This window comes from Halichoerus grypus, chromosome 2 (assembly GCF_964656455.1).
Source record: "Halichoerus grypus chromosome 2, mHalGry1.hap1.1, whole genome shotgun sequence".
NCBI classification, from domain to species: Eukaryota; Metazoa; Chordata; class Mammalia; order Carnivora; family Phocidae; genus Halichoerus; species Halichoerus grypus.
In genome coordinates, this window is record NC_135713.1 from 164,907,793 (window position 1) to 164,933,558 (window position 25,766).

The window sequence follows — 25,766 nt, forward strand, 5'->3', positions numbered from 1 at the left end:
CTCCTCCGTCTCCTCCACCAGCTCCTAGTCTTCCTTCCTCTCGACTGTGGGTTTCCTCAAGTTCAGGCCTGCCCACCCCACATACTCCATGCACCCCCCAGGGTACCCCATCTCTGCGTGTGTGCAGACACCCTCTGGGCCTCCCCAACCAGCCTGGGGCCAGCAGCCCTCACCTTTCTGCTGCCCATGGGCAAGACACATAAGTCATCTGTCTGGGCCACCTCTTCCTGCTTGGCACTAAAATGGGGATCATCACAGAGCTGCAACACGCCTGGCCCAGGGCCTGCATGAAGGATGCGCTGCCTTGTGCTCTGGGAGCCTGGAGGCTTCTGACCCAGTCTGCAGAGGGAGCCCAAGTTCACCCGGGGGACCGCCACATGGGCCGGCCTGGCCGCTGTGCAAACTCAGTTAACACACAGAGCCTCCTGCAAGCGTGTGGGCCGCTGGTCTCCGCCCACGTCACTAAAAGGCCATCTGTGTCTGCAAGACTGAGGAGAAAGAGGCTCTGCCCTTCCCAGGGGTGTGTGTGCATGCACGTGTATGCGTGTGTGCACGTGTGTCCTGTGTGGATGCCAAGCAGATGGGGCGGCGAGGGCCCCTGGGGCCTCCCCTCCTCAACCCACTCAAAGCCGCGTTCTGTCTCCCCAGCTGCAACTCCTCCATCAGCCCGAGGGACACAGATGCACCCTGACGGTGTGGGCGCAGAAGGAAGCCCCAGCTCGAGGGTGGAAAAGGGCCCGAGTGGAGGAGGGAGCCACTTCTCCAGAAAACCCCATTCCGGGCTCCTCCCTGAGGCCCACGGCCGCCCCTGGGGCCAGTCCCAGCATGGCCTGCTCCCCTGCCTGCGCGCCCGCCCCGGGGCCACCTGCACTCGCGCACGGTCCCTACAAGGGCTTGGCTGTGGCAGTGACGGCTGGGAAGGCGAACTCGTGGGAATGAGAAGTGCAAACGGAGTGCGGGAGAATTAGTGAGCAAGGCCTTCTGCACAAAGAGCTGGGGGACGCTGAGGAGAAGGCTTCAGGAGAACAGAGGCCCAGCTGTTACTGCCGGTCATGTCTGGAGGGGCTGACCTACAGCCGATGTTTACCTTCTACAGGATATCACTCGGCAACCTTCAACGTTTTATAATAAACACACCTTACTCTTGCAACAAGAGAAAAAAAAGCCCGAATGATATAAAGATAGATGCCAGGTCTTAATCCAAAGCCAGAAATCTTTAAGAGCCCTGCAGAAACAGCTCCCATGCCTCCCCCCACCCCAGCATCAGGTAAGCCCCCCATCCCTCTGGCTGCTTTCTCTTATTACGGACCCTCAGTCTCTATGTCTTGGGCTGAAACCTGGACCCTTTAGGGCAGAAGGAGCGAGGGCCCAGAGGACAAGACCCTGCCTTTTGGTCCCAGCTCAGCCATACAGCAGCTCAGTAAGTGCATCCTCTTCTCCCGTCTCAGGCTACCCGTCTGTAATACAGGGCTTAAATACCTGCTCCAACCACCTCTGGAGCCTGTGTTGAGACCAGGAATTTTAAAAATTAAGATCCCGAACATTAAAGCATCATGCAAGCTGTGGGGGGCCGTCTACCACACCAGGTACTGTTACCACCAGTGGGGCCGAGCGCCCCTTCTGACGGCGGCCACCGGGCATGCCACCACAGCAGCGCGGCCTGCACGAGGACCAAAGGACTCCGGGCACAGTCATTTTGCTCATTAGGACCAGGGCAGCCAGGAGTCCTCCCTTCCTGAGACGCAAGACAAGCACTGAGAAGAGACGGTATGGGCCAGCTTCGGAAAGATGCGTTCTCATACTTGGTGAGAAACCTCAGTAGGTATCGCATTCCTGCAAAGATCCCTAGTGCTCACGGCATCTCCGGCCCCAAATGAGCGCTTGCTTGTGAAAAGGCCCCCAGGGGACCCCCTGCTGTGAGCGATCACTGTGCGAAGGTCCAGCCGCTCACATGGGCGCCGGCGGGGAGCGGAGGGACAGGGAGGCACGATGCGCCGGGATGAGCCCCGTGGCGGCTGTGGCCGACGCTGGCCTGGTGCCCATGGCACTGCCTGGCTGGCTGATGGCGGGAGTGTGACGGCTGCTATCCCGGGACGGGGGGCAAAGGGGACTTACCTCTCTCTCGGGCCCACGTGTAGACACGACCAGTCTCAGTGCTTCTGGGCTTTTGCTCGGTGGGCTCCATGGGCCAAGGTCGGAAGTGGGGGTCATTGGCCCGGCCGGGGGTCTTCAGCGGCAGGATGTACTTGGGGAGCCCTTTGTAGAACCAGGCCCCCGACCTCTTCCAGACCTGGCAGGGGTGACATCTGCTTAGAGCAAGGGACGCACAGCAGCCCTCCCTGTGCCGTGCTCCCACGCTGGCTTGCTCCCCTCCCCTGTTGGAAAGTGCTCTGTGCTGTGGGCGCCCAGAAGGTGCTCCACAGATGCCACCCGCATTCCTCCCACCTGCCCCTTCCCTCGAGGCTCTGGGGCAGAGCGAGCGACAGGAGGCTCAGCGAAGGGTCAGGCTCGGGGACGGAGCAGTACCAGAAGCTGTCCTAGAGAGCTCCCCGGGGACGAGGCTATCCCCACAGGTGCAGGGAGGGCCCCGACCGCAGAGAGCCCCAGGTTAGAACTGACACCTGCACTGAGATAAGGTCCCCGAACTCTTCATGCCTACTTCAAGAAACGCCAAGTACTCCACAATCTCTCCACCGAAGGAAATACATTCAGGGTATTCAGTAAGAGGACGGGGAGAGCGGGAAGGAACGTGACCTTCTCAGAGAAGACCTTGGCAGTTCAGAGCAGACGGCCTGGGTTTGGATCTGGATCTGGCAGCTGTGAGATCTGGACACATCGACCTTCCAGACCCCCAGTTTCAGCACCAGTAGGTGGAATGTAGGAACGGGGCCCGCCTCACAGAGCAGCCACGAGGACCAGACTTTGAACGAACATAAGGCCCCACTGGGCACAGAGCAGCCCCTCGACAGAGGTGATGCTCATGATCATCCCTGCTGCCCGCTTCCTCTCATCCGCCACACATGGAAGTTTTACAGCCAGTGGACCAAGTTCCCTACTCAAAAGAGAGAATTTATTTATTTATTAGAGAGGGAGGGGGGTGGGCAGAGGGAGATGAGAGAGAGAATCTTAAGTAGGCTCCACGCCAGGCTCGATCTCACAACCCTGAGATCATGACCCTGAGCCAAAATTAAGAGTTGGATGCTTAACCAACTGAGCCACCCAGGTGTCCCTCAAAAGAGAGAATTTAAAATCAGAAGGTCAGAGGCTGCCCCGATTCTCTCTAGGACAGATTTTCCTAATCCCCAAGCCTCCTCTGTACATTAGTTCTGTGGGATATTAACATGGGCTGGACCAAAAAAAAAAAAAAAAAAAAGGTTCCTGATCATGTATACTTGGGGAGCACTACGTTAAATGAAGCATTACTGCAGGACTTCTCAGAGCCTTTATTTAAAAAAAAAAAAAATTTTTTTTTAAAGATTTTTATTTACTTGACAGAGACACAGCAAGAGAGAGCGAGAGAGAACACAAGCAGGGGGAGTGGGAGAGGGAGAAGCAGGCTTCCCACTGAGCAGGGAGCCCGATGCAGGGCTCGATCCCAGGACCCTGGGATCATGACCTGAGCCGAAGGCAGACGCTTAACAACTGAGCCACCCAAGCGCCCCATCTCAGAGCCTTTAAGATGCCAATGTACATAGGGTTCTCCAACAGAGCCAAAGAACATACGGTGCTTCCCACTTGGAATCTACTCAACAGGTTTTCCTAGAGAAGCTCAACCCTAGTAATTGGTCTGCATAGACTCAGCACCTAACTGTGCAGCACTGAAATCACTCAACTATCATGAGTCATCTCTTTATGCTCCAGAGTGCCAGGCATGGGGCCACTGAGTCCCAACCCTGTCCCTGGCTCAAATCACTCACCCCTCCCTCCCAGCTACCCTGTGCAGAAGGGCCTGCTTTTGTGTGGCTCTTGAATTACATAGAACCTATCTGGTAGGATGAATGCCTCGTGGCGCCCCCTTTAAAAAACCCTTCCTGGTCCTCTCATGGCCCTCCTACAGAAAGTATTTATTTGACTTGATAGCGTGTACACATGGCCTAAAATTCACCAAGTGCAAAATTAAAGTCTCTTCCCCATTCCCAGAGGCATCTGGTGATAAGTTCTTTGAGGAAGCTCCGTATTATCCCCACTTTCCAGATGGGAAAATTGAGGCTCTGACAACTTAAGCAACTTGCCCAAGGCCAGCCCACCGTTCTACTGGCCTCTATTCCACACTGGAGGCCCCAGAGTCTCATCCCAGCAGTCTACAGATGCAAAGTAGATGCTCACTAAGTGTGGCTGAGTGGTGAGTAAAGCCTCAGCAGGGCAGACATCATCGTGGACTGAGTGTCCAGCAGACTGGGCGCCTACAGGGGAGGGAGCTGCCGTACAGGGAGAGGGAATGGGCTCAAGCAGCGGCTGCCAAGACCACCCTGTCTCTGCAGAGCTGCTGTGTGGTTCCTGAGAACAGGGGCCCAAGCCCAAGAGGCCATGGGTGGCCAGTGAGGGGCTCACTCCGCCTCCCATCAGTGCTGGCTTTGCCTGCCCTCCCCTGAGCACACAGGCCTCCTGCCCCCCAACATGGGCTGGGCCTCAGGGAGACCAAATGAAGCGAGCCCTTGAGAGCCACGTGTATACCCTGGGCATGTACACAATTTGTTCTGAAGGATCCTGTGGACGCACCCTGTGTTTGCCTCCCACCTAACTCTACATCAGGGCAACCGTTCTGTGTTAGTAAGTAATGGTCTCCACCGCGACTTTTTAATGGCTTCATAGTTTGAATTTATTAAACCTAATTAAACCAGCCCTCCACTGACAGACATTTAAATGGTTTCCAAAGTTTCACTCTTGTGAACAGCGCTGCAATAATCATCTCTGCACACACATCAGACAAGTGTCTGTAATGGCCTTAGAAAAAACCCCGGGGGGCGGATCTGCTGGGTCAAGGCATGTGTATCCATTGAGATGGTGACATACATCGTCAGACCACCCTCCAGGAAGAAAAGCTGAGTTTCCAGTGGAGTACTAAGTGTCTTCAGGGTGGGAAGCCTGCACTACACTTCCCGGTGGGATCTAGGGTCTGGCCTGGGGACCCGGCTCAGAGCAGTCCCCATGGGCTGGCGGGTGTGGGGGAGGTGCGTGTCAGGACCCGAGGCCATCAGAGTTAGGTGCCACAGGAGGGAGGATGGGGACCCCATGGTCACCCCTGGGGCACACTGTCACGTGGGCCTGTTTGAAGGGGAGTGGGCAGGACAACAGCGAGGGTGACTCAGTGACATGGACGCGGGGGCAGGGCAGTCACCACTGTATCTTCAAACTCTTAGCACATGCCTGACACACAGTAGGTGCTCAGCAAACACGGGCTGCATGGCTGAACTGGCAGCTATAGGGAGTTTGCCAGACCGTGTCCCAATCCATATAGTTGTCACCTTCCTGGAGATGTGGCCTGAGGGTTTCACCTAAGTCCTTGTAATTAATCAAATGGATTTATTATTTCAGATTAGAGAGGGATAAAGAAGAAGTGTTTAGGAGTCTCTGGGTGGCTCAGTCGGTTAAGCGTCTGCCTTTGATTCAGGTCATGATCCCAGGGTCCTGGGATCGAGCCCCGCACTGGGCTCCCTCCTCAGTGGTGAGCTTCTTCTCTCTCTTCTGCTCCCCCTGCTTGTGCTCTCTCTCTCTCTGTGTAAAATAAACAAAATCTTAAAAAAAAAAAGAAGAAGAAGTGCTTAGCAGGGCGTGACAGTGCCCAGCAAGATCCAGGGAACCTCCCTGACTCTGCACTCCCAGCACTTCCTCGAGCACCAGTGCGACCCGCAGCCCTGGCTGTCCCACGCTCCCCTGGCTCATCATAGCCAGCAGGCCCTGGGCCCTCAGCCTCACCTCCTCTTGCAGTGTTCTACCTCCACCCCAACCCCATGCTTAAAAAAATACTGATCAGTAAAGTGCTTTTAAAAAATAGGATAAAGAGGGCAACCCTCTCGGGTCCCCTCCCTCCTTGGGAGCTTTGTACTATCACTTTGCTCAATAAACCTTGCTTTGCTGCCTCCCCCCACCCAAAATAAGATAAAGAGCCCAAGATCCAAACTATTAGGCTGAACTGCATGAACATGCAGACAGTCAATGGTTTTTGGTATTCAATCATTTTTGACCTATAAGTCTCCCTGTAAATTTCATATAATTCATTCTGATATTTATGCTCAGCAGGGCAATGACCCCACGGGGCTACCCTGGGGTCCAGTGTGTCTGTCATTCCATGTGAGTCCCTGGTCCTGGGGCCTGGGGTCTGCCTGCTTCTGGTGCCACCGCAGTGGACAGAGACCAGAAGACCAGAAAGGCCGGCGATCCTGGACCAGCTGGAGGAGCCATAGTTCCTGAGGCCCCACAGCAGGGGTGACCAGAGCACGTAGGTGCCTTACCCAATATGGAGGGCACTCCTGGGTAGGGGCACATGAAACGTGGTGTTTTGGAAAGTGCCTTCCACATGGGAGAGCAGGACCGCTGAGGCGAGGCGGGAGGGATCCCGGCTGGGCTGAGTCCTGAGCTGCCACCCCACCTGCCCCGCATGCCAATCCATGCCCATCCTCAGACCTTCTCGCGCCTTGCTGCCCACTCCGCCCTGCAAAATGCACAACTGGAGCTTTGAATCCAGTGACTTCTGCTCTGTGCATCCGGGCCCATCACCCTCTGCCTGGCCCTGCACCTGGCCCCCTCCCCAAGAACAGCTGCAGGAGAAGCCCTCCGCAGATTGGAAAACCTCCACTTTCGAGAGAAGCCGTGGGAGTCTGCAAAGCCCTAGTCTGCTCCCCATGTGTGGTGTGCTGTGATAAGGCCAGCAGAGCAGCCAGCCTCGAAAATGCCATTTAATAAGAAAGGACCCACACGGCCGCCGTGGCACTGGCAGGGGTGGCCGGCGGCCTGAAACCCTCCCCGGAGCACGGCTTTGTGCTCTACTTCGAGGTTTTCATTAGGATTGCCGCTCACGGCCAGCCTGACTGCAGATACTGATGGATATTAGCCAAGCTGTTCCCAGGGAATTTTAATTACCATGATAACAATCGCTAATCATTGGCAGTTCCGAAATGGCCGCGGCTGGAGCAGGTGGTGAGTGCCAGGCCCTGTTGGGAAGAAGAGGATCCTAGGGGCACAGCCACTGGGGAGGATGGGCAAGGGACGGCCCAAGACCTCTGCCCCTGCCCACTGCTGCATCCCTTCCAGGTGCTCCCACCTCTCCCTGCCTCCCCAGCGACTCAGGAGTGCAGCCGCCTGACTTCAGGGGAGGCGTCCACACCTGGGTCGGAGCAGGGATACAGGCTGTGGCCTTTGCACATGCTGTTCCCTCCACCTGACGGGCCCTTCGTCCTCATGTCCCACCAACGCAGTGACCCTGCCCCTGGGAAGACTTCCGTGCCACCTCGAGCCGAGCCAGGGCATCTCTGCCATGCTCCTGGAGGCCATGTGGAAATGCAGCAGCTCCAGCATTTCACCCAGCTAGGGAGCTGTGCGCCCAAGGGCAAGGCCATGCCTGAGCCACCCCCGTATTCCCAGGGCCCCGCGAGGAGCCGGTGCGTGGCAAGAATGCTGCTGACAAAACGAACGAACAAACGAAGAAGGCAAAGCATAGGAATCATCCTCAGGGGACAGAATGTGGGACTCTGTCTTCAGGGAGACTATGTTCTGTCTGCTTAACAAGTTCCAGGCTGGCTCAGTCTTGAAAAGCCACAGGAAATGGCCTGTTACAGAGAAGTCTTCTTGCTTACACTTTGGTCTTTTAAAAAGGGTCTCTTGGGGCGCCTGGGTGGCTCAGTCATTAAGTGTCTGCCTTCGGCTCGGGTCATGGTCCCGGGATCCTGGTATCGAGGCCCGCATTGGGCTCCCTGCTTGGTGGGAAGCCTGCTTCTCCCTCTCCCACTCCCCTTGCTTGTGTTCCCTCTCTCGCTGTCTCTCTCTGTCAAATAAATAAATAAAATCTTTAAAAAAATTTAAAAAAAGGGTCTCTTAAAGGGTCAACCCACCTGGCAGAGAGGCTGCACTGCCTTCCCTAACCCGTTACTTGAACACACACACACACGCATAGCGTGTCAGCCTCCCAGGAACTCCACCAGGCAAGCTAAACTTCACAGCATGGCCAACAGGACCCCAGAACTCTACCACTCTTGCCTCCTTCCCCAGCCTCATCTCTTGCCCCCTCCTGCCCTGCACTCGGGACCAGCCAGACACAACCACTCTCACTCCCTGACCACATTAAGCTGTCTCTTGCTTCCAGGCCTTTGTGTTTTCTTTCTTCCCTCCCTGGGCTGGGATGAAGAAATCCAGCCTTTAGGAAATTACTTTTATCCAGAAGCTTCCACAGAACCGTGCAGGTCTCCCACTGCAATGCACACACAGTTATGCCTACCCATATATATGCTTGTTTCCTGCACCAGATCGAAAGCTCCAAACTCCATAACGGTAGGATGCACATGGGGCCCCCAACGCCTGATAGCACACAGAAATCTGTCAGCTGAGGCTACTGAGCACGTCCAAATTTCAAGGCTTTATGTAATTCAAGTTCCTTAAGAGAAGCCCTGGCTTTGAGGGTGTCATGGACTCAAGTGGGCCCCATGCCCCAATTCATACGTTGACGGCCTGGGGGGCAGTGTTTGGAGATGGGCCTTTGGGAGGTACTCAGGGTCAGATGGGGCCATAAGGGTGGGCCCTTCCCAATGGGATGAATGTCCTTAGAAGAGACACCAGAGAGCTTGCTTCTCTCTCCTCTGCGTGAGGACACAGAGAGGTGGCAGCCGTCTGCAGGCCAGGAAGAGTGCTCTCACCAGGAACCAACTCTGCCGACGCTTTGCTGTGGGACTTCCAGGCTCCAGACTGGGCAGTAAACTCTTGTCGTTTAAGCTCCCTGTCTATGCTCTCTTGTTATGACAGCCTGAGCTGAGTAAGACAGAGGGAGAAGCTGCCTGGGAGGTTGCAGAAGATTAAAAATGGCCGCCCATTATTTCCCTCTCCTCCCAATCAAGAGGTGGGGTCTATTCCCCCTCAAATCTGCTCTAGGCTTATGACTTACTTTGACCAACAGATTGTGGTGGTGGGAATGTGGGACTTCCAACCGGACCTCGAGAGGCCCAGCAGCTTCCATTCTCCCTGTCTGGAACACTTCAGCCATCCTGTGAGACAGCCTTGTCCAATGTGCGATAGGAGAGGCCACGTGGAGAAGAGCTGAGACACTCCAGCCCGAGCCAGCGCCCCCTGCAGAAGAGTGAGCCCTCCTGGACCCCTCCCCGGTTGAACTGTCCCTGACTGCAGCCCTTGGATGGCCCCAGGAGACCTCGGCAAAAGAACCGCCCTGCTGAGCCCAGCCCAAACTGCAGCCCCATGAGCAAAAGAAACGATTGTTGTTTTAAGCCATTTAAGGCTCCATGCCTCCTCTGTTTAGACACTCCTAGAAAAACAATCAGGTACGTTGATAACTAATTGACTAAAGTAGGAAAGCTAAGTTCAGGGACTTAGAAGAAACAATTGGAGAAGAAAAGACTCCTATAAGTTAAAAATACAATGTGGTAACATAAAAATGTAAAATAAACGCTAAAAGACAAAAACGAGGAAATTTGGAATGTGGAGCACAAAGAGAAAGAAACAGAAAAATGTAAAAGAAGTGATAAGGGACAAAAATCCTCAATTTGAGGGGTCTAATTCCTAATACTACACTCCCCAGAAAAAGAAAGAAAAAAAATTCCTGGAGCTGAAGAAGAACATGTGTCTTCAGGTTAAAAGATTTTTATTGAATATAAGGCAGGAAAAATTAAAAGTAAAAAAAAGCAATAGACACATACTCATAAAATCATTTAGTTCCAAATAAATATAAAGAAGAAGATCCTAGAAGCTTCCAGAAAGAAATAACAGGCCTATGAGGAAACCAGAATCAGAACAGCATCGGACTTATCACTGGCAACACTGGACGTTAAAAAACTATGCATCTAGTGTCCTATCAGTCAAGCTATTGATCAAACATGACAGCAAAATAGAGACTTTTTAGACTCGCAAGGACTCCAAGTTTTCCTTGCACATTCCTTTTTTAAGAGGCTACTTAAGGATGGGCTCCAGCAAAATGCAGGTGAAAAACAAGAAAGAGGAAGACAGAGGATCCTAGAAACAGTGTTTCCAACTCAGGAGGTCATGGAAGGAAATCCCATGAGGCCAGCTCTCAGTAACCAGTGCACGCTGGAGCCCGAAGGGGTCTGCAGGGGTTTCTGACAGGGAAGAGAAGGCTCTGCACAACAGAAGGTAAAATCAAGAAGCTGCATAAAAGGGCATACGTTTCATTATTCTTTTGTCATTGAGGAAAAAAAAAATCAATAAAACCTCCAGGGAAAATTAAAACTCAGACCAGAAAGTCATGATCTAAATACTAGGTCAATTAAAATATGGCATAGGAATGAAAAGTTCAAAAGGAATTCATCGGATCATGGTATTAGGCATATTTTCATTTGGGGGATGCGGGGGTCAAGGTAGTTATCAAAATGTGATCTTCAGGGGCACCTGAGTGGCTCAGTCGGTTAAGCGTCTGCCTTCGGCTCAGGTCATGATCCCGGGTCCTGGGATCAAGCCCCGCATCGGGCTCCTTGCTCAGCGGGGAGCCTGCTTCTCCCTCTGCCTGCCACTCCCCCTGCTTGTACTCTCTCTCTGTCAAATAAATAAATAGAATCTTAAAAAAAAAAATGTGTTCTTCACATGCCATCTGACCCTGAGGTGTTTAATGTTTACAAAAAATAAAAAAAGTTAAATCCCCAATAATTATTGAGCACTTTGTATGTGTCAGGCACCATTCCTAGGATTTTATATACAGTAACTTATTTAACTCTCACCAATACGCTATGCCATGGGTACTATCTTCAGCTCTATTTTACAGATGAGGTCTCACCAGGTGCAGAGAGAACACGGAAGAAAAGAACATAAACTGGAACCCATGCAGTCTGGCCCAGGACCTGCCCTCTTCACCCTCTTATAAAATCATACACGGGTTTGCTAAATCAAACTCTATTTATTGATTTCTCAATCTGAACTAACCTAGGGACAACGTGTTCTAACTTTTCTTAGGTTCTGTATTTGTCTGTCTGGCCTCCGTTAATCACATCGCCAAACTACTGGCCAAAGACGTTGCTATTTGCCCTGTGATGTGGCTTTTGCAGGCACGTGAAAGTCATGTTACAAGCCCTCCGACCAATCCCGAGTCTACACCACACTGCCAACCACTGCCTTAGCTGACTCTCACCCACCAAGCCAGTGTTCCCCTTCCCTAAATCACCCAGGGCCGTCCCCTAGGCCCCAAACGCCTCCCTAAACTGCTTCAACTACCAATCCCAAGATAGTTACCCTGCCCTGCCTGGCCTTTCCCATAGAAACCCCAATAAAGGCCCTGGCCTAAGCTTTCCCTTCACTCCTTCTGCCTCCTGACCAAACCTGGTGCTTCCCCATGTGACCCTGTGTATGGCATGCCTCCTTCTCTTGGGAACTATAAGCAATAGATTGTTCTCTGAAGGGCATTCGCCTCTCTGTGTTGTCACTTAGTCACTTTTGTACATTAAGACCCGATGGGAGTCATAAAGCATGGGAGAATTAATTATAGCTAGGTGACTAACATAACATAATAAAAGAAAAGAAAATAGAAAAACAAATTCATGAGAAAAAAAAGAATTAATTATGGCTAAAGAACAATGTCAACATACAATTCTGGCAATCTAATTAGTAAAGGTATAATCTAGAGAAGGAAGGAGGTGGGAACAGGAGGGAAGAAGAGAGGCATTCATGCCCACCACTCACCCAGGAGGTTGATGGAAGAAGAAATGGGCAAATAGCATATAAAGTTACAAAATTCATAAATTCCAACAAATTTTCAGTTATAAAGAATAAAAGTATCAAAAATTAGGAGGGGGTGCAGCAGAGAGCCCAGGTTAGCCAGCTCATCACCTTTCGGGGCATGCAGTCATCAGAGCACACCCAGAGCTCTCCCAGGGAGAAAGTCAGGGCAGGCGCCAGCACACAGTGGGCGGGGCAAGGGAGGGGCCGGGCAGGTGACCGCCCTTCTCCAGCTCTTCAGAATGACTGGATTATTTTTTTTATTTTTTTATTTTTTAAAGATTTTATTTATTTACTTGACAGAGAAAGCGGGAACACAAGCAGGGGGAGTGGGAGAGGGAGAAGCAGGCTTCCTGCCAAGCAAAGAACCCGATGCGGGGCTCGATCCCAGGACCCTGGGATCATGACCTGAGCTGAAGGCAGACGCTTGACTGACTGAGCCACCCAGGTGCCCGAGGAGTCAGAGTTTTGAAGACGGGAAAAACCTGGACAGTTTCTCAAAGGGAACCAGGGCTTCCAAGCATAAAGGCGGGCGGCGCTGGATCCCTCAGAAAGCAGGAAGGGCTGGGGGAATCTGTGCTGTTGGTTGGAGGGAGGTGCTCTCAAAGACAGTTGGTCAGTACCCTCTGACCAGGTTTCCGTGGTGACAAGCTGAGTATGAAAAGCCATAATTACAGCCAACGGCAACAAGCTGATACTGAACAAGGCAAGTTGACACGCGATGTGCTAATGTAACACACATATTCGTTTTTAGTACTCGTTTGTGCCAGTAATGCTGTCGTTCCAACCAGATTGGGACCATCCTATCTTCAAATTCTGGCTAACAGCTTGATTACCTGCTGCCCTACTCCAGGAGGAAGGAGACCAGCATTTATATAGTGTGTGTGACCGTGGCATGGACTTGACCGCGTGTATTTGCTCAGCGTGAGCAGTGAGTGGGGGCAGGGAGCAGGTCACCAGGCCTGTTTCCACACAGAGGCAGCCCAGGGAGCCCTGCGGTATCTGTCGGCCTTCAACCCTAGAACAGCAACCCCTACCTGCCCCAGGTAACGGGGTGCCTCTGTGATCCGGAAGATGGCTGCGATTCTTACCCTGAAAAGGTACTGTGGGTCACATCAGCAAAAAATAGAAAACAGGTGCAACCAGTCTTCCTAAAAAAAAAAATTGCTCAAAAGTACTGTTCACTTGATCAACAGATGAATTAAAATAAAAAGCTCCTGAATGGGGAACTCGTGGTACCAGAGAATGAACAGTGATCAATGAAATAGACAGAATTCAGTCTAAATAACCAGTGTATATATAACCACAAAATGATAAAAATGTGAAGGAAATGATGCTTAAAATGTAGATATAAAATAATCAGTTAATGGGTGCCTGGGTGGCTCAGTCGGTTAAGCATCTGCCTTCGGCTCAGGTCATGATCCCAGGGTCCTGGTATTGAGCCCCGCATCGGGCTCCCTGCTGAGTGGGGAGCCTGCTTCTCCCTCTCCCCTTGCTCCTCCCCCCTGCTCATGCTCTCTCTCTGTCAAATAAATAAATAAAACCTCTGAAAAAAATAATCACTTAACAAAAGATAATCTGACCCAAAATTCCAGATTGTCTCAACAAAAGCAAGAAGTGCCTTAAAACCATAAGATATAGAGGAATAAACCTAACCAAAGAGATAAAGGATCTGTACTCAGAAAACTATAGAACACTCATGAAAGAAATTGAGGCAGACATAAAGAAATGGAAAAACGTTCCATGCTCATGGATTGGAAGAACAAATATTGTGAAAATGTCTATGCTACCTAGAGTAATCTACACATTTAATGCAATCCCTATCAAAATACCATCAATTTTTTTTTTTCACAGAGCTGGAACAAATAATCCTAAAATTTGTATGAAACCAGAAAAGACCTCGAATAGCCAGAGGAATGTTGAAAAAGAAAAGCAAAGCTGGCGGCATCACAATTCCGGACTTCCAGCTCTATTACAAAGCTGTCATCACCAAGACAGTATGGTACTGGCACAAAAACAGACACATAGATCAATGGAACAGAATAGAAAACCCAGAAACGGACCCTCAACTCTATGGTCAACTAATCTTCGACAAAGCAGAAAAGAATGTCCAATGGAAAAAAGACAGTCTCTTCAACAAATGGTGTTGGGAAAATTGGACAGCCACATGCAGAAGAATGAAACTGGACCATTTCTTTACACCACACACAAAAATAAACTCAAAATGGATGAGACCTCAATGTGAGACAGGAGTCCATCGAAATCCTTGAGGAGAACACAGGCAGCAACCTCTTTGACCTCAGCTGCAGCAACTTCTTGCTAGACATGCAGCCAAAGGTTAAGGGAAACAAAGACAAAAATGAAGTACTGGGACTTCATCAAGATAAAAAGCTTTTGCACAGCAAATGAAACAGTCGACAAAACCAAAAGACAACCGCCAGAATGGGAGAAGATATTTGCAAATGACCTATCAGATAAAGGGCTAGTATCCAAAATCTATAAAGAATTTATCAAACTCAATACCCAAAGAACACATAATCCAGTTAAGAAATAGGCAGAAGACATGAACAGACATTTCTCCAAAGAAGGTATACAAATGGGGGGCCTGGGTGGCTCAGTCGTTAAGCGTCTGCCTTCGGCTCAGGTCATGATCCCAGGGTCCTGGGATCGAGTCCCACATAGGGCTCCCTGCTCGGCGGGAAGCCTGCTTCTCCCTCTCCCACTCCCACTGCTTGCGTTCCTGCTCTCGCTATCTCTGTCTCTGTCAAATAAATAAATAAAATCTTAAAAAAAAAGATATACAAATGGCCAAGACACATGAAAAAGTGCTCAACATCACTCGGCATCAGGGAAATCCAAATCAAAACCACAATGAGATACCACTTCATACCAGTCAGAATTGCTAAAATTAACAAGTCAGGAAACGACAGATGTTGGAGGGGATGCGGAGAAAGGGGAACCCTCTTACACTGTTGGTGGGAATGCAAGCTGGTGCAGCCACTGTGGAAAACAGTGTGGAGGTTTCTCAAAAAGTTGAAAATAGAGCTACCATATGATCCAGCAATTGCACTACTGGTATTTACCCCAAAGATACAAATGCAGTGATCCGAAGGGGCACCTGCACCCCACTGTTTATAGCAGCAATGTCCACAATAGCCAAACTATGGATAAAGAAGATGTGGAATATTACTCAGCCATCAAAAAAAAAAAAAAAAAGAAGAAATCTTGCCATCTGCAACAACATGGATGGAACCAGAGGGCATTATGCTAAGTGAAATAAGTCAATCAGAGAAAGACAATTATCATATGATTTCACTCATGTGGAATTTAAGAAACAAAACAGAAGAGCATGGGGAAGGGAGGGAAAAATAAAACAAGACAAAATCAGAGAGGGAGACAAACCATAAGAGACTCTTAGTCATAGGAAACAAACGGAGGGTTGCTGGAGGTGAGGTGGGTGGGGGTTGGGGTAACTGGGTGATGGGCATTAAGGGGGACATGTGATGTAATGAGCACTGAGTGTTATATGCAACTGATGAATCACTGAACTCTACCTCTGAAACTAGTAACACATCATATGTTAATTAACTGAATTTAAATAAGTTTTAAAAAGTGGCTGGAAAAAAGCATTGGGCTCCTCATTCTCAGAGGCAAGAGGAGTTTAAATAGACACTGTTTCTACTGTAATGTAAGCAATGAGACAAATACTGGCTTAATATTTAAAAACTTATATATGTATATACACACTTATCTGTCCATTTATGACAACCAGCAGAATTAAAACTAGGGAAAGTTCTGTCATACCAAGTTTTCTGAGTTTTCTTTTTCTTTCTCTTCCTTCCTCCCTCCTCATTCCCTATCTCTCTCTTGTTGTTTTGAAAATTTCCTCTTTGTTCTTGCCATTTTGGCTTTTGTAGAAACTGAGTTTAGAGCAGCCACCTTTCCTCACGGCTTGCTTCCCCTACCTCAGAAGATTGAAGCCTGCAATCAACCTCTGAAGACGAGTGAGTAGATATTAGTTCATTCAAATAACATTTATTCAGCACCTCCTAGGTGTTAAGACAGAGCTACCGGAAGAAAAGATCACATGTGGTTGCAAATGCATGGCCCAGGGCATAAATCCCCCCCAGGAAGAGGTCCACGGCCAGGTTTTCTACCACATGAGCGGGTGTTCTTGCTCTGCCTTAAGGAGCCGTTCTGTCCTGACCGGCTTCCCTCTTTCCATCCCCCAAATGCCTGGGGGGTGAAACCTAGCAATCCCGAGCCAACAAAGGGCTTTGAGAAGCCTCAGGGCAGCAGGACAGAGCTCCCCTCCCACCCCAGGCTCTCCACTTACCCCTTGGGAAGTGCTAACTCGTAACTGACTGTTAGCAGAAAGCTAAGTGAGACCTGGGAGAAAAGCCTCCGCTGTCCTCTAGGCCCCAGCTCACCCTGTCCGGGACAGTCTCCTGCTTCCTGGGTACTGCTGAGGGCTGGCCGGCTCCCCACACGGGGGCCAGGCCTGCGCCTCGTCAGGAGATGGGCTGGAAATTCAGCCCCAGCAGAGACAGAGCACACAGAGGACCCTTCCTCCAACCCCAACGCAGGCAGCTCCTCCCTCAGCCCAAGAGCAAGAGGGAGCCCTTGTGAATTTTCTTTTTCATTTCAAGTGGGTTTTGAGCAACCAGGTCAGTCTGGAAGGCAAGCAATTGGCAGCGTAGTGGAACGTAAAAAATGGGAGTGAGAAAGAATCTTCTGAGGTGCTGTTTTCTTGACAGACCATTTAAACACCTTGGCTAGATTATTTCAGAACCAAAGGAAATGTTTTGGCTTCCATTAACCCCTGGCGAGGGGCTCGCTCCTGGGAGGGGCTCGCTCCTGGGAGGCTTCCGCACAATTACTGGTGAGGAGTGTTTGCCGGCTTCAGAGGGAGGTGGCTCCCAACAGTGGAGCTGCTGCAGGGCTGTGTGGGGCGGGCCAACCTCCACCTCGGGCCTCACCCCTTCCTCACTGCCTCAACTCCGGGGCTGTGTGCCCCCAGGGTGCCGCCCTAGCCCCCGCATCTCCCCATTACCTGTGATGTGGAAAGGTCCCCGCAAGCCACTGAGAAGAGGCAACCCCCATCTTCCTTCTCTCTCCGGTCCCACAGGCCATCTGTATGCAGAATGGTCTTGCCAGGTCACCAAATCCCGCAGGCTAAAGCCGCTTTCACAACTGTTGTTAATTACTCGCTTTGGCAACAGGGCCTGAGGGCCCCCTCTCACTCTTCATTTGCATGCAGCCTGAAATCCCTCTGCATCCCAAATATTTAACTATCTTGCCTGGTCCCAGCCAGATTTGAGGGCAAGCGCGTTACGGCCGGCCGTGTCTGGCCTCGAAGCCCGCCTCTGTCCCCAGATGGAGTGGGCCGTACGCAGGAAATGAATAGAGCTGGAATCAGAAAATTGGACAGGCCAATTATACCCAGCCAGGTCTTTTCAGAGGAGCTTTGTGATTTTGATTCAATTCCCAGAACAACAAACATGTCTGTGTTTAAACAATCTCAGAAATGTATTCCAAAGCCAACGTGAAAGCGTTTCTGGGCTGACCGATACCTGGCAGGGCTCATGGGCCTCTCGGGAACGCTTTCCTCAGCTCTGGATCTGATTGTTGCTTCATTTCCCATTGCTCTTGCTCCTTCTCCGGGAAAACCGAGAATTCAGAGGTTCCATTGCCTTGCCTGTCTTCCAGAGTCACTGTGGTCTCTCTCATTGTTTTCGGCTCTTCCCTCCCCCCTGCCTTCTGGGGGATCTTTAAAGTTTTTGTTCCTACCAGTGCTTCAAACTTTTTGGAGTCTGGTTTTCGCAATCCCTTGTTATCTTTAAGGGGTGTGCTGGAAAATCCAGCATCCATACGAAAGTACATGAAAACACAGTATATTTCAAAGAACCATACTCAAGTAAACACCTGTGAACTCATGGAGAAATTAAATATTACTGAATCTGAGAAGCCTCTCTAAGCCCTCACTGTCTTCCAGAGGTAACCACTGGGAATCTTGTGTTAAGCAATCCCTTGCTTTTTTATTAAACAACAAAACAAGGGCGCCTGGGTGGCTCTGTCATTAAGCGTCTGCCTTCGGCTCAGGTCATGATCTCAGGGTCCTGGGATCGAGCCCTGCATCGGGCTCCCTGCTCTGCGGGAAGCCTGCTTCTCCCTCTCCCACTCCCCCTGCTTGTGTTCCCTTTCTCGCTGTGTCTCTCTCTGTCAAATAAATAAATAAAACCTTTAAAAAATAAATAAATAAACAACAAAAAACAAAAAACAACAAAAACACTTATGTGTGCATTTCTAAATAAAATTAATATTTACTATTACTTGTTTTTGAATATCATATTCTTGAATCACTGGGTATTGTTTGGTGACTTTTTTTTTCCTTTTGCTTTTTGTGTTTTTAATTCATCCTTTGATGAGTTTAGCTGTTCTTTTTTCACTGCTATATATTATTCCACAGCCACGATTTATCCATCCATTACACCATGAAAGGCCATTTGGGTTGTCTCCAGGTTTTTTTGCTGTTACAAAATATGCTGCTATGTGCACTCTTGGTCATGTCTCCTGGGGAGCGTTGTGAGAGTTTCTCTAGGTCGTACAACCCGGAGTGGGGTGTGAGTTGGAGCATCGTGCATAGGAAATGATATTCGTAAGGTGCCAGGTGCAGTGTGGAGATGAACCAGCCGGGACTCCTACCGAATGGGTCTAATTTGTAGACAAGGGAGCATCAGGACCTGGCCCATGACCGTGATATGACCCCCAAGTTGATGCAGGTTGGGAATAGCAGGCAAAGTTCAAGGGTCAAGGGGACAACCAGGTGCTGGGACCCAAAGCCAGGTTTGGAGAGGAAAGTGGTCAGGGCCAGGCTGGGCTTCAGTTCTGGGTGCGTCGGCCTGTCTGGGATGTAATGACTTACAAAGTCGAAACAAGAAGCAGGGCAGGAAGCCAGGAGTCCCCCAGAGGGTGGGGGATGACTACTTGGGCAAAGAAGGGGAGAGAGGCTGAGAACCACCTCTATTCATCCATCCTTCTCCCTCCAGCCCTGGAGCTGTCCGGCAACAGGAGGAGCTGAGGGCCTATTCTTGAGAGCAGTGCTCACTGGTCTGGTAGAAAATCAGGAGCAGGAAGCTGGTCTAGTGGCGAGAGCCTGTCAGACAGCCCAGGTTCAAGTCCCAGCTCTTCGGGTCTTCGCTGTATCACCTTGGACTTGTCACTTAAGGTCCCAGACTTCCATTTGGCTGGAAAATGTGGATGCAGAGCCCCATGCCTGGCCCAGAGGAAGATCCCAACAAAGGCCAGTTCTTTTCTGCTTCCTTTTTTGATAGAGGGATTTTCTGGCACTGTGGTAGGTCATGTCTTGAGTTATTTCCTTAGAAGAGGGGATGGATGTGTTTTTCCAGGGCTGGGCACCACCTAGGATCTTAATAAATACTTCCTGAAGGATGGAGTCACACTCTACTCCCTAGTCTCCATCTGCAAGACAGCTGGCTGGGGGGAGGGGCACAATCGTGCCAGCCAATGTCATTTGGCATCTGAAAATGGGCAGGAAAATCTGATGATCCACACTTTTATTCAAATTAATGCAGGAAAATGACCAAATTATATGCTTTCTCCCTAGCTTTTCCCCCACCTCCCCAGGGACACATACAGGAGGGTATCATAAGCAAGGAAAACCAGGTCACAGAGGCCCAGGAACGGGAGAGCGGGGGGCGGGGAGCTGGGTTGTGGTGTCACAACACTATCATACCAACATATCCACAGGGCAAGTGAAGCTGGACTGCACCTTATTATACTCAAGGTTGGTCACACACATCACAAGTTCCCCAACCCCACAAACCGCTGAGCCCCTTGGGGTGGCTGAGTAAGTGGGGGGTGCCCACGGTATGACAGAGCCAAGCACGAGGAGCTGTGGGCCATGCTCCTGGTATGGCTTCATAGCCAGCCATGTCAATCCATCTCCCTACTCCCCATGGCCAAAGGCCCCTCCCCCCAGTCAAGCCCCCCTGCCCCTGCCTCAGTGGAACCCAGGACCTTGAACTGGGCAGCCCGGGCATCTCACTGGCTCCACGCTGCTCTGTGAACACGTCGGCACAGTGTCCCCATCCTGGACAGCTCCTCCCCCAGAGAGACCCTGGCCTCCCTGCCATAGCTTCTTTAGGTCTTCGCTCACATCTTACCTTCTCAAAGAGGTCCATCCTGGTCAGTCTCCACCCCTCCCCCTTTTAAAATTTTTATTATTTTTTAAAGATTTTATCTATTTATTTAACAGAGAGAAAGAGCACAAGCAGGGGGAGTGGCAAGCAGAGGGAGAGGGAGAAGCAGGCTCCCCGTTGAGCAGGGAGCCTGATGCGGGGCTCAATCCCAGGACCCCGGGATCATGACCTGAGCCGAAGGCAGACGCTTAACCCACTGAGGCACCCAGGTGTCCCTCTCCTCCTTTTTTTAAACTGTGGTAAATATTCATAATATAAAACTTACCATTCTGCCCATTTTTAGCTCCACAGTCCAGGGCCATTAAGTACATCCACATGATTGTGCTCCTGCCACCGCCATCCGTCTCTAGACCTTTCTCATCCTCATCTGAAACTCTGTGCCCATGAAAGAGTAAATCCTCCTTCCCCTAACCCCTGGCCCCTGGCAACTGCCATTCCACTTCTTTTTTTTTTTTTTTAAAGATTTTATTTATTTATTTGAGAGAGAGAATGAGATAGAGAGAGAACATGAGAAGGGGGAGGGTCTGAGGGAGAAGCAGACTCCCTGCTGAGCAGGGAGCCTGATGTGGGACTCGATCCCGGGACTCCAGGATCATGACCTGAGCCGAAGGCAGTGGCTTAACCAACTGAGCCACCCAGGTGCCCCCCGCCATTCCACTTTCTATGAGTCTGACTACTCTAGGGACCCCACATAAGCGGGATCCTACAATATTTGTCCTTTTGTGTCTAGCTTATTTCCCTTAGCATAATGTCCTCCAGGTTCTTCCATGTTGTAGTGTGTGTCAGAATTCCATTTCTTTTTACGACTGAATACTATGAATAATTATCGGTACATACAACATTTTGTTTATCCGTTCATCAGCAGGAGACACTTGGGCTGTTTCCACCTTCAGGCTGATGTGAATAATGTGGCAACGAACAGTAGTGAGCAATATCTGTTTGAGTCCCTGCTTTCAGTTCTTTAGGTTATATACCCAGAAGGAGAATTGGTAGATCACTAATTTGCTGAGGTGCCACCACATTGTTGTCCACGGGGGCTGCACTATTCCACATTCCCCCCAGCAGCGTGCAAGGTGCCAATCTCTCCACATCTTCACCAACATGTGCTATTCTCTGCTTTTCTTTTTTTTTTTTAAGATTTTATGTATTGCTTTGACAGAAAGAGCGAGAGAGAGCACAAGCGAGGGGAAGAGCAGCAGAGGGAGAGGGAGAAGCGGGCTCCCTGCTCAGCGGGAGCTGGGGCTTGATCCCAGGACCCTGGGATCATGACCTGAGCCGAAGGCAAACGCTTAACCACCTGAGCCACCCAGGCACCCCTATTTCCTGCTTTTTAAATATCAGCTGTCCTAATTCGAGTGTGATGTGGTGACTGGTCTGCTTTTAATCCCACAGCCTCCCTCCCCACCCTGCACCCACCACTCCTGATCCTCCGTCCTGTTCTACTCTTTCTTCTTCCCATTCAGAATCTAACAGCCTATACAATTTGCTTATCGATTAGCCTGGTTATGTTCATTGCCTGTTCTCTCTATCCTCCCCCAGCCCCTGCTAGAAAGTAAACTCAAGGTACAGCTATTGGGCTGTTTTGTTCACTGCTATTTTCCAAGGGCCTAAAATAGTAGCTGGCACATAGTGAGTCCTCAATGATGAATGAATGAATGAATGAATGAATGAACGAACGAAGAGAAAGCTGAGCTGTGAGAAGCTTTAGAGATAAACAGAACTGGCTTCAACTGCTGGCTCCATCAATTACCACCTGGTGTCTTTGGGCAAGTGACCTCCTTTCCCTAAGCCTCAGTTTCCCCATCTGTCACACAAGGACAATAATGAGTACCTCACCGGGCTCCTGAGAGGCTGAAGCTAGATATTCACTGACTGGCCCACAGTGGGTGCTCGGTTAACGTCCATACTCAATGCCGGACTGGACTCCTCTGGCGTGCATGGGCAGGACAACTGGGCCAGCGGACTGGAGCACAGTGGTGAGAAAGTCCTCTTGGATTGGGCAGCATCTCAGAGAGGAAAGTTCTCTCTCCAGTGCACAGACACAGGCACAGGTAGGCACCCCAAGTAAGGGGCAGAGAAGTGGGTGGGAGATGACTGCGCCCTCCCCCCACAGGAGGAAGAGGGGCTGGTGGGCCCCAGGATCCTACTCCTCCTGCCACTTCCACATGTGTGGGAGGCCAGGAGCCTGCACTGATGGTCTGCTCGGCAGAGTTGCGGCGCGTGGGAGGTGACCAACACACTGAGGAAGTATGACCATCCGGGTCCCCCTGGGACGCTGTGACACCAGCGCAGGGCCAGACGCGGATGGTGGGGCCCTCAAGCAACGGCCCGCCTGCCTGCTCGAGCGCCAGCCACCCACCCCTGAGCGCACTCATGGGCCTCCGCAGGGGGCCCTCTGGCAAAGCTGTTTGCAACAAAAATCCAAGCTGCAAGCAACAGCAGGCCCAGGAGAGAACCAGCGTGTGGAAGCAGATGGCAACTTGCAGTGAGCGCAGGCTGCCCGCCTGGGAGGCAGGTGCCACAAGGGTGCTCGGCTCGCCGGCTGCTTCCCACCCACGCTGGCTTGCAGTTGGGGGAGCCCCTACTTCTCCTGGCCTTCTGCAGGCCTGTGCCGAGGCGGATCCCCCCAAGGGGCTTACCTGGGCTATACTGTCAGGTGAAGCAATTTAGAGATGATTTTTTTAAAAAGATTTTATTTATTCATTAGAGAGACAGAAAGAGAACAAGCAGGGGAGAGGGAGAGAGAGAAGCAGACTCCCCACTGAGCTGGGACCCCCCCGATGCAGGGCTCTATAAGGGGCTCGATCCCAGGACCCTGGGATCATGACCTGAGCCGAAGGCAGATGCTTAACCATCTGAGCCACCCAGGCACCCCAATTTAGAGATGATTTAAAGACCACCATGGGAAGCCACTTTCCAACTTCAAAAATTCCTCTTTCAGTCAGTCAACAAACAGGAGAGAGGGGCCAGGAGGTGAGAATACAGACTCAGCACCAACGGGCATCAATGTTGGACCCTGGCCAGGGCCAGCTGTGATGAGACTTCGGGGGGAAATCAAAAGCACCCTGCTGGGAAAAGGTTCTGAAGTGATCTGAACAGGGAGCCGGCTTTCCTTTTTTGCAAATGTCTCTTTCAATCAGCAAACATTTCCTGAGCACCTTTTATATGCAGAGCACTGCAGGAAACAGAGTAAGTGTTGGTGCAGCCCTGGACTCCGCTGAGTTATAATCAGGATGCAGAGTGAAACTGGGAAGGCAAAGCACACGCTCTAATTGTATTAATCAGCTTTCAATTGCTTACAAATTGGTCTTCTCCCCTTTCTAGCTCAGCCCGCTCAGAGACTGCCTGCATCCTCAAAGAAGACTTACTCCAAAGCTACAGCCTCTAAAAAGGGGCTAGAGGAACGGCTTCCAGAATCCTGGAGAATTTAGAGTCTAATTAACTTTTCCATGGATTACAGTATAACTCTGAGTGAGTCACTGTATTTTTTTTTTTTTTAATGAATCGGGATTAAAGGCTAAACAAGAAATGAAATAATTTCCGGCTTTTGCAACGTCATGTCTTTAGAAGCCCCGACGCAGCCCCTCCTAACCTTGCACTAACACAGTCAGAAAAGCACGGGAAGAAAGGGCACAAGGACACCAGCAAAGAAGGAATATGACGGCCAACCTACATACCGCTGGTCTCCCCTCCGACGACAGAGTGGGCCAGATGGGCAGGCAGCACATCATTGGCCCACCTGGTGGGGATCAGGGGGCAGGGTCCGAAGCCCCCTGGGCAGCCTTCCCGGTGCAGCATGACTGTGGGTTTGAGGCCGCAGAGGAGCTGTCCTCCCTCCCCCAACCCTGTCTTCATCAATGGGAGACAGACTCCCAGAAAAGAACCAGGTGTGGGAAGGAGGGGGTACAGCGAGCTGCATCTGGGAAGGTGTATTTCTTTAAGGCTCAACAGTGGGAGAGCAGGGACAGGCAGGAAGAACAGACTAGGCCTGCAGATTTCTCCATCCTTCCTAGTCCCGATGGCCAGAAGGCCGGGTCACAGAAGAGTCCTGTTGCTGCTTCCGTGGAGCGAAATCCCAGACAAAGGAAAGGGCTCGTGAGCCGCGCACGTGCTGCCTCTGGTACATCCTGAGTCTGGAGCGCTCCCAGCATCTGAAGGTGGACGGATTCGCGTGTATGCACAGAGACAAACACAGGAAACCTCCAAAGTCAGACCCCCCCCCCCCCAAAAAAAGGAATCAGAGATGCAGAAGGAAAGCCTTAAGATTTTTCAGAATGGGGGAGTTGAAAATGATCCGGTAGAAGACCATGGATACAGAAGACAGAGAATGGAAATGCACCCTTCAAATTAAAACCCCCAAGAAGAAACGAGAATAGTTGAGAACAAAGCAATAAGCAAAAACGTAATTGAAATGCTTTCTGGAGTCGAAGATCCAAGTATGTCTGTTCTAGACAAAAATCAATGAAAATGACCTAGGCATACCCAGACAAAAATTTTAATTTCCCAACCTCCAGGTTATTTAGAGAGAAATAAAAGCAGAGTCTGGCTTCAGACTTCTCCCCATATCTGTGCTTGCCATGAAAACTACTTTCTGTTGTGCATTGGATCTTGTCATCCCGCCTTCTCTTTTTCTCAGTTTTGCCTTCAGTTTTGCCTTCATCTACTTGGAGGCTCAGCTGCATCCTCAAAACGGTCCTCTGGCTCACAAGGTCCTCTGTGGGGTTCTACGGTGGGGCCTGATGGGCCATTTAACCAGTCTGCTCAGGGCTGCTTCATTCCCGCCTCTGGTTCATTCGTTTGTTCATTCGTTCTTTTCTTTCTTTTTCTTTCTTTCTTTCTTTTTCTTCCTTCCTTCCTTCTCTTTTCTTTCTTTTTCTCTTTTTTCTTTCTTTCTTTCTTTCTTTCAGATTTATTTCTTTATTTTAGAGAAAGAGAGAGTGGAGGGGAGAGACAGAGAGAAAAGAGAGAAACCCAAGCTGACTCGGTGCTGAGCCTGAAACCAAGAGTCAGATGCTCCACGACTGCACCACCCAGGCGTCACCCCCCGCTTCTGGTTCTTTAAATCTCAAACACAAGTCCGAGTTTATTAATTTGCCAACAAGGAAATCAGGAAGGTGACTACAGAGGGTGTCTGTTCAAGGAGGGAATGGAGATGGGAGGGGGGTGGGGGGTGGGGGGTGGGAGATCCAATGCTCACACAGCAGCAAGTTGAAAAAAGGCGAATTGGGTAAGGACTGTAGTATTGTGTGGTCACAAAAACATCATATTCATGACAGTTGGTACAGCAGAAATAGGGACTTGGGACTCCAGGCTGTTGGGAGTGCCAACCAGGGATCAAAAATAAAAAACAATCAATAAGAAGCTAATGATAAGGAAACCTATGTGGCTGTTAACGGGAATGACAAGGCGTATTGCTCTAGAAAATTACCAAAGTACAGTTCAATTGAGTTTTTAAATTTATTAATAACATTTTTCATTTTTAGAAATGAAAACAGTTCAGTGGTTCTTTTTCAAATTTGCTGATTCCTTTTTCTTTTTCTTTTTTTTTGAAGATTTTATTTATTTATTTGATAGAGATAGAGAGAGGGAGAGCACAAGCAGGTGGAGTGGCAAGCAGAGGGAGAGGGAGAAGCAGGCTCCCCGCTGAGGAAGGAGCCCGACGTG

The 25,766-nt window shown here is 50.4% G+C and overlaps 1 protein-coding gene across 1 annotated transcript in view; it reads right to left on the reverse strand.

The window, feature by feature from the left end:
* The window catches only part of RPH3AL (rabphilin 3A like (without C2 domains)), a 137,490-nt gene that overhangs the window by 23,351 nt on the left and 88,373 nt on the right, over positions 1–25,766 (reverse strand). The window contains 1 exon segment of the mRNA XM_078068089.1: positions 2,116–2,290. Coding sequence (XP_077924215.1) covers positions 2,116–2,290 — 175 coding nt within the window.